Here is a 9,435-nt window from a genome sequence, read left to right on the forward strand (position 1 = left end):
CTGGTAAGATGGAAGGAGAACACAGAATCACTTCTATGACATTCCTGCCAAAGATTTCTAACTTGAAACTAATCATAAGGAAATATCAGACAAACCAAACTGAAGCATATTCTTCTAAATAATAGTTTGTAACTCCCAGCATCAAGGTCATGAAAGTCAAGGAAAACTTAAAAACTGTTCCAGACTAAAGGAGATTGAAGAGATAAGACGATGAAATGCAACATGAGATTTTGAATTGGATGCTTTTACTTAAGAACATTATCAGAACAATTGGCTACATTTAAACGGAGTCTAAGGATTAGATTACAGTAATTTATATGTGTTAAATTCCTGATTTTGATGAATGTATTGTGATTATGTAATAAGAGAATGTCCTTGTTTTTAAGAAATGCATACCAAAATATTTAAGGATGATGGAGTGTCAAATGGCTCTGGAAAAATATATTTCTTTTTATTGAATTTACAACATTTCTGTAAAATTGTGGTTTCAATTCTTTATTTTTTAAAATTCAATAGATCTCTCATATGATGACTTTTATAGTTAGAAAATATAATGAGAAAAATATCTTCATAATAGTAAGGAAAAAATGTAAAATGCCCAGGAATAAATTTTCCTGAGTGTCATAAAAAGGACACTTGCATAACTTGGAAGTAGAACGGTTGAATAAAGATACCAGTTCCTGAGTAGGAAGACTCAATACCACAAGGATGTCAATTCTTCATAAGTTAATTTTTGTTTGTTTGTTTTTGTTTTTGTTCTGCGGTACGCGGGCCTCTCACTGTTGTGGCCTCTCCCATTGCGGAGCACAGGCTGCGGACGCGCAGGCTCAGCGGCCATGGCTCACGGGCCCAGCCGCTCTGCGGCATGTGGGATCTTCCCGGACCGGGGCACGAACCCGTGTCTCCTGCATCGGCGGGCAGACTCTCAACCACTGCGCCACCAGGGAAGCCCTTCATAAGTTAATTTAAATTTTACACATTTTCCAATTAAAATACCAAAATGTTTACTTGCTGAAGAAGCCCAAATAGTTATAAAGTTCACACAGAAAAATTAAAATGGGAGAATAGCCAGAAAAATCTTTTAAAAAAGAGTAATCAGTAAAGGTTAATCTTACCAGATATTGAAATATAATGCTTCAAAATTATAACAGTTTAACATGAATGCATATATAGACAAGAGATTAGTGGAAAAAGTAAATAATATATTCCAGAAATAGATCCAGAATGCATACAAAAATTTAGTATTTAATAAAAACTGGTATTTCAAATTAGCAGGAAAAAAAGAATTACTCAACAAATGGTGTTAGAACAGTTGGTTGGTCACTTGCAAAAATATTATGTTGTAGCCTTACATCACTATTCTAAAGTAAATGTATTCAAAATAAATTCCAGATGCACCAAATATTTAATAGGCTTAATACTGAAAAGTAAAATTACATAAATACTAAGAGAAAGCATGGAGGAATTATGTTTAAATCTTGGCATGGAAAAATGGCATTCTAAGCAAGAATCAATAACAGAGGACAAAAACTACACAAACATTCTAAAACCTTTGTAGGACACAAAAATCATAAAGACAAAACAAAAATGCAAACTGAGAAGAATATTTGTAAAGTATATGCCATGCCAAAAGGCTAATTTCTTTTATAAACAAAGAGTTTTTTTTTTTTTTTTTTTTTAAATAAAAGAAAAAATAGGGCTTCCCTGGTGGTGCAGTGGTTGAGAGTCCACCTGCCTATGCAGGGGAGATGGGTTTGTGCCTCGGTCCGGGAAGATCCCACATGCCGCAGAGCGGCTGGGCCTGTGAGCCATGGCCGCTGAGCCTGCGCGTCCGGAGCCTATGCTCCGCAACGCGAGAGGCCACAACAGTGAGAGGTTCACTTACAGCAAAAAAAGAAAAAAAAGAAAAAAGAAATAGTGAATAGTCAAGGGACATAAACAGGCTGTTCACATAGATACAAATGGCCATAAATATATGAAAAGATTCTAAACCTCACTCTTTAAGAAAAGTGAACTTAAAGATCAATTAAAACTGTTTGCAATTCATTTATTGGCAAAACGTGTGTCTTATAGTACATGATATTAGCATAAATGTTGTAAAATAGAAGTTCGTATACACTGATGGTAGAACTAGAAATTAGTACAAACTCTGTGGAAGACAATTTGTCAGTAGTTATCAAATTAAAATGCACACATTCTTTGTCCTTGGAGTTCTGTTGAAACACTTGCTTACCAACTTAAAAAGATACATACAGAACGTTTATTTGATTTAAACAGCAAAACTTGCTAGAAACCAATTCCCACCATATTAGTTAGGATCCAGTAGCCAGGAAACAGAAACCATATCAGTATTTTTAATGGAAAAAAATTGATACAAAGAACTGTTAGGTGTTAGAAAACTGAAAAGAAAAAAAAAGGGAACACCAAATATCATGCAGAAAGCATCTACCACCCCTATTTCAGCCGATGAAGAAAAGGAAAGAGGTTTAATTACCAAAACTTAGAAGCTTTGGAGAAATGTCCCTACAAAGCTGAGACACATCCCTCTGAGGACAGGACGTAGTAGCTGGCACTGAATTTTTGAGGGGGTGCAATGGGGCTATTTCTGAGAATATTGGTAAAACTGCAAATGGAATAAACTACTGCTGCTGGAACAAACAGCCATGGCTTGGGTGAAAATGACACATTACTGGAGAGACACTCACAAGAAGCAAACCAGAAACGGCAATCAAAAGAATGAACACTTTCCTTAACTTTCCTCCTGCCTTTCAATCCCCCTCTAATACCTGCTATTGACAGAGCTTAATAGGAAGCCCCCTGGCTTCCTGGGAAAAACTGGTTTGCAGAGTCCCAGCCCCAACCTCATGAAGCAGAATATAAAAGGTGGACTTGAAGATGAGACACAATAATTTAAACATCCATTAGTAGCATCTTGGTGTACTCAAGCAATGAAATATAATGTAACCACTAAAATAAATATATATACATATATAAACATGAATATGCATGGAAAATTTCAAGAAAAATATTTTTATGATAGTTACTTCTGAGGATAAGATCAGGAGTATGAGTTGGGAGGAAGACTCACTCAAATTTTAATATTTTCTTGTGCCTGAGGCATATGCTATTTATGTAATAATTTGTAAAAGAGAACTATTCACCAAAACTCCCATAAATTGTGAGACTTGTTCATTTTTCTGTCAATTTACTAAACACTTGTATGCTAGGCATTGGAGAAACAAATGTGAGGGATAACCACTTATTTCTAGATATTCATCTAATTAGAATCATAGCCCTAAGGCACAAGTATATGAGGTTTCTAAGTGAAGTTAAAGGTGTTAAGGATAGAAAGGGTGTAGAGAAATTGCTAAGGGAGTTCAGAGATATGGAAGAGATTACTTCATACTGGAGGGCAGTGGTCTCCAACCTTTTTTGGCACCAGGGACAAGTTTCGTGGTAGACAAGTTTTCCACTGACCAGGGTGGCAGTGTTGTGGGGGTCAGATGGTTCAGGTGTTAATGCGAGCAATGGGGAGCGGCAGATGAAGCTCCCCTCACTTGCTCACCACTGCTCACATCCTGCTGTGTGTCCCAGTTCCTAACAGGCCCAGGACCGGTACCAGTCCACAGCCCTGGGGTTGGAGATCCCTGCTGGAGAGGACAGGAGAGTCTTTGTGGAGATTAAAGTCATTGAGCAGAACTTTGAAGAATTGGAATGATAGGAACAAATAGAGCAAGATAGAAGGGAACCCCAGAGGAAACATGAGCTAAGGCAGGAGAGTATGGTGAAGAGTATAATGGTGTAACTCAAGGAGTAACTTTCCCCTCAGCATGAGAACTCTCCAGCTCTATTTACGAGAGGCCAGATAGAGGGTGTTAACCAGATTGCTAGGGAACGTTGCTTATGATAACAATGATGCCTGATTGATGAGTTGTACCTGGACTAGAACAAACTAGTGATGATCTGCAAGTACCTGAGCCACAGAAATGGGCTTCCCTGAGTACAGTGATTCTTGTAACTGAGAAATTCTATGCCTATGGAATTTTTATAGGCCATGGTTATAAAAATTGGCTCCTGCAGGTATGAATTTTAAGCCAAGGTTATTTATCACCTGCCCTTTGTGACTCTCATTACCTTGAACCTGAACCACCACCTGGGGGGGGCAAAGAGGACTGTGGGCTACTGCCTAGGCAGCTGTGAGAACTGCTTCCACAAAAGGGAAACACCTGATTCTGCCCTCTGGAAGACTGATTCTATCCTATATCCTTCTGAGCACAGGGGCCAAATATGGTGATGTGAATGTTTACTTGGACCGAGAAAGCCCTCTTGTCTCCCTGAGCAGTGATGCAGATGGGTTTAAAGAACGTCAATCAAAACATTTTAGCTACAGTGGAGAGTTCAATCAATAGCAGTGTAAAGTCTAGGACATGAAAGACAGATTTTAGCCAAATTATGAAAAGTTTAAATGCCAGACTGAGGGAAATGGATTGTAATCTAAGTTTTGGAGGCAAGTAAGACCCTGCTATCTTTTGAGCAGAGAATTAATATGATCAAATTCATATTTTAATCATCATATCAGAAAGGAAATCTGGTCCACAATATATGTTGAAGGAAGGTGATAGAGGATCCAGATGGCTGAGGGATTGATAACAGAGGACTGATGCAGGAGGTACTTCTGAGAGACTGCTGAGAACAGAACAGCAGCCTGACACTGAGGGGTGACCTGGTGTGACCTCTAGTGGAGAGAACTGATTTGCAATGCAATGCAATTACTTCAAGGTTTCCTGCCTGAACACCCCAGTCATGATTAAGCTCAAGTTTAAGTTAACATAACAATTTCTAAAGGCCATTCAAGATCTTCTAACAGAAAGTACGAGCACACGGAGATGGTTATAACGGTGGTAAGAAAAAAAGTAGAAACAGTGCTGTTTCAATAAAATATTCATCTTTTCTCCTTTGGGATTTAAAAAAAGATAAAAGTGACTTTTACACTGAAAAATAGAAAAAATAATTTTCAAATATTTCCTTTCCTAAATTATCTGATGGTATTTTCCATAGGGACTATTATTGATTACACAAACACAGAGACATACACAAACATTCAACCACTTTTTTATCTTTTATTCCTTCTTGGAATACCCATTCTCATCTCTTTCAACTGTTTTTCAGCCTTGCTTTCTTTATACATTACAAAGTCTGCTTCTTCACTGACAAGCCCCCCCTTTTTCTTATTTTTACTCCTGAATGGTGTAAAACTTTAAAATCGAGCAATATTCACCTTTTCAGATAAATATATATCTTGAAACTCCTTTAATCTTTAGCTGCTAAAGAACTGAAAACTCTCAAATTACAGGAAATGCCTGTGAAGTTTTAGGAATGATGACACCATTATTTCAGGTTTTCTGTAAATGTATGCCCATAACATGAAAGAAAAGAGCAAAGGAAAACATTCACTTAGGAGTAGTATCTTGTTTCTAAATTCCTTCAAGTGTCTCTGGTCTTCTCTTGAATGCTTTTTTTTTCTTCTTCTTCTTCTACAGCCTCACATGTTGGAAGAAGCAAAATGTACCTACAAATATCTTGTGAACTTGAAAGCCTTTTTTTACTGGGAAAACAAACAAACAAAAAACCCTTTGGTTAAAGCACAGAAATTCTTTCTACCAGATAAACCAGTAGGCAAAATGTAAAGCACATTTTTGAAATTGTCCTTTCTTAGAAAGATAAGCCTAATAAGCATGAATAAAATAAAGGTATAGCTTATTAACCCAAAAAAGGTATCTAACTGGACCACCCTCCTAATCGTAGTATGAAATGGTTTCCTCCAGCCAAATGCTAAAATGTGGCTCCCTGTCTCCTTAAAAAGAATTTTTAAGACAACTTTCTTCCTTTTGTCTCTTCAAGAAATCAACTTCTAATAATAATGGGTCAAGCATGTCCCTAGACCAGATGCTATTTCATGTAGGTGGTAAAACTACTGCAGGTTTTGCTAACTGTAAGGTTTTTAAAACAATTCTCATCCAGAGTAAAAAGTGCCATGAGTCTTTTGCTTTTGAGAACAATCACCTCTTTCCTAGCATAAGCATGCTATGAAGAATCCAGAGACACAAGTCAAAGAGACTATAGAAGGAGAAGACTTGGAAGTTTCAAAGAAAATATTTGTAAGTGATTCAAGAAGCTTAACTGCTTGGAGTGTTTTTGAGTCTGAACTTCAGAGTTAAGCAGACAGCATGGGGAGGGGGGGTGGGTGTTGAAGATGAGGATACATTCTCTTCCTTAAATCTAAAGTGTCAAAGTAGTGAAAATGGCAAAATTCAACAAATGCACAACCATCATTTAACTAGTAAACTGTGCAGGGATTTCAGGGTAGTGGACAAGGAGGAAACCAGCATGCTGCTGACACTCTGGTTTGTTGTTTTTATAAGTAGAGAAAGTTCATTACATGGATGATACTATGAAGAGTCTCTATCACTTGACAACTATGTGAACTTTAGCATGAAACTTAAGCCTCACTATGCCTAACTGTAAAATAGACCATTTTCTATTGCCACTGTAAAAATTACCACCAACTTACTGGCTTAAAGACAACACAACATTATTATCTTACAGTTCTGGAAGTCAGAAGTCTGAAATAGGTCTCACTGAGCTAAAATCAAGCTGTCAGCAGGACTGTATTCCTTCTGGAAGTTCTTGGGGAGAATCCATTTCTTTGCCTTTTCCAGCTTCTAGGGGCCACCTGAATTCCTTGGCTCATGGCCCCCTTCCATCTTCAAAGCGAGTAATGGCTAGTCAAGCCTTTCTCATCCTGCATCTGACTCATAAATGTTTCCTCCTTCCACCCAGAAGGACTCTTGTTATTACAGTGGACCAGCAGATAATCCAGAAGACTCTCCCATCTCAAGGTCAGCTGTTTAGCAGCCCCAATTCCATCTTCCATTCCTCTTCATTCCACTTGCCAAGAAGCATAGCATCTTCACAGGTTCAGGGGATTAGGACATGCACATCATTGAGGGCCATTGTTCTGCCTACAACAGAGCTCATAGGTTCATTGCGGGAAATAAATGAAATAACAACAAAACATGCAAAATGCTCACACACTGCTTATAGAAAGTCCTCAGTAAACATTATTCACATATAAAATTTATAGAGAAGATAGGCATGACTCACTAAATGTAACCTGGCTAAGTGCATTCAAAGTAAACCAGAATGTATATAATGCCTAGATTTTCCTTAAGGTCCTTAACTGAGCCTTCCTATTTATGTCCATTACATTTTGAATCACTCCCTTTTATATCCCTTTATAATTCAGGTTCAGTCGTATTATGGATTGAAAGCATTCTCACATATGCTTTCCTGAGGTCATTGTTTCAGCAGTGATGATAGAGTTCGCTAAGGGAAATTGCCGACTTGCTAGAGTTAGCAAAAAGACACAGTTACTGAGCAAGCAGGACACGTCTCCAAAGAGAAGTCACACATAGAACATCAAGCAGGAACCTCTAAAGGGAAAATTGGGAGCTCCACTGCTTTCCATTATGCTCTATTCAGTTCTGAGACTTAAATGCTGCTGATTTTTCATCTTTTAATCACTTCACACAAGTTAAGTGTCCTTGGGAGACACTACAGAGGGTAGCACATATCTCATCCCATTGATTCTAAATTAATTTGATCTTTTAACTCCCAGATACTGCACTTCCTAGGCTGCTAAAAAAGAAATAGTCTTAGGGTGACTTTTTTTCTGCACAGTAGAAACTGTGGTTTTTGGCAAAATTACATTTAATATTTATTTCAACTTGTATTGAAATATAACTTTGGCTATATACAAGAAATTTTTCATAACAATAATAAAAAACATATAAAATAACATGTGTAGGAATAAATTTGATTTAACATAAGGACTTTGTCTAATGCTGTTCAAGACATAAGTATAGCATTACCCATTTCAAAGGGTATCAACTCCTGCCTGTGGCAACTTTTTCCCTGGAGACTATGATCATTAATTTAAAAATATGTATACATAAAAGACTCAACTCTCACAGGAAGATAAAAGAATAGATGGGTTAGCTTTTTCAGATCTATACCAGAAATCTACCCAATGAATATTAAAATAATAAGGTAAATGCTTTATTGAAGTTGAAAGAGTCACAATTATTACCACTGGTATCTGAAAGATTTTTAAAATCTCAACTATCACTAGGACTATTACATATTATTAGTGACAAAATAATAGATCTATGAATTTGATGAAAAAAAGTCTTGAGAAAAATATTCTGTGTTAGGCTGACTATATAAAATAAGAAAATACTGTAAATTGTATAAACTTGAAAATATTTATATTTATAATTCTTATGATATCATAAATCAAAAACTACAAAATTAAAATAAAATGAGAATAAATTTCAAAACAAGGATAATGGGAATTATCTCTTATTTTTCTTAAAAAATTTAAATAAGAATTCTCCTAGTAAAAAGTATGTATTAAATAGCTTATGAAAGGCAGTAAAACTAACTCTGGGTAGGCACAGGAAGACCTGTCAGAAACAAGGGGCCTGATCATTGGTAAGCCAAGTGACTTCTCTGAGACTTTGTTTTCTCTCCTCTTTAAAAGTATTTGTTATTTGAACTTCTGAGAGTTCATAAAAACCCTCATTTTACTGGGTAAAAATACTGGAGACCTACAGAATAGAAATGGCTTCAGGAGAACAAAGCAGGAATTGCACATCTATGTTCTTTCCATTCCACTATGCTGTCAATAAGACTCCCAGTGTGTCTAACAACCCTCAACTGCCCCACTTCTCTTCTCTGGGGTAAGTACACTGAAAACAACGGCAGACCCTCCAGATTTTCCCCACTCACTTGGAATACTGAGAAGTGGAGGAGGAGACACATTGTTTACAGCTATCATTTGAGATAAAATGGCTGCTGGGAGAGAAGACATAGGCATCTTGACGGCTCAAAGGCAGCTAACCAGAGGCTATTTGAGAGGCAAATGACCACTCTTTTCCTTGAGGCATCACAAAGCAGAACCCTCAAGGTACTCTCTGATAGGTTGTGTATTACGGAATCTTCATGTTCACAGTTCTTCTACGTGTGTACAGCATTCTGAGAGGGAAACCTAGACCAGGAAGAAAGATATTCTAGTCTAGTGGAACTTATGAAGGAGGCCTTGTGAGCTATAGTGAATAGTACGACTGAAGAGAGAAATAATATTGTACCGGCAGATACAGCAGAATCAATAGCACACATGAGCCTAGGTTAGGTAAAGGAAGAATTCATGTCATTGATCTTCCATTGTCCAGAGACTCTTTTCAGCTTACTAAATGTCTACATTGCATATTGGAGACCCTTTTTGTAGCAGCAGCAACAGGATATTTATACTGCTTTCCATGGCTACATACATAGAGTAAAACATACCTTTTAACAATCAGACACCAATAAACT

The 9,435-nt window shown here is 37.1% G+C and overlaps 1 protein-coding gene across 1 annotated transcript in view; it reads right to left on the minus strand.

Annotated features, from left to right (window-relative positions):
* Positions 1–8,938, minus strand: part of CNBD1 (cyclic nucleotide binding domain containing 1) — a 397,351-nt gene extending 388,413 nt beyond the window's left edge. The window contains 1 exon segment of the mRNA XM_067711697.1: positions 8,851–8,938. Coding sequence (XP_067567798.1) covers positions 8,851–8,938 — 88 coding nt within the window.
* Between the last annotated feature and the right edge of the window lie 497 nt (positions 8,939–9,435).

Source organism: Pseudorca crassidens, chromosome 17, assembly GCF_039906515.1.
Source record: "Pseudorca crassidens isolate mPseCra1 chromosome 17, mPseCra1.hap1, whole genome shotgun sequence".
Lineage (NCBI taxonomy): Eukaryota > Metazoa > Chordata > Mammalia > Artiodactyla > Delphinidae > Pseudorca > Pseudorca crassidens.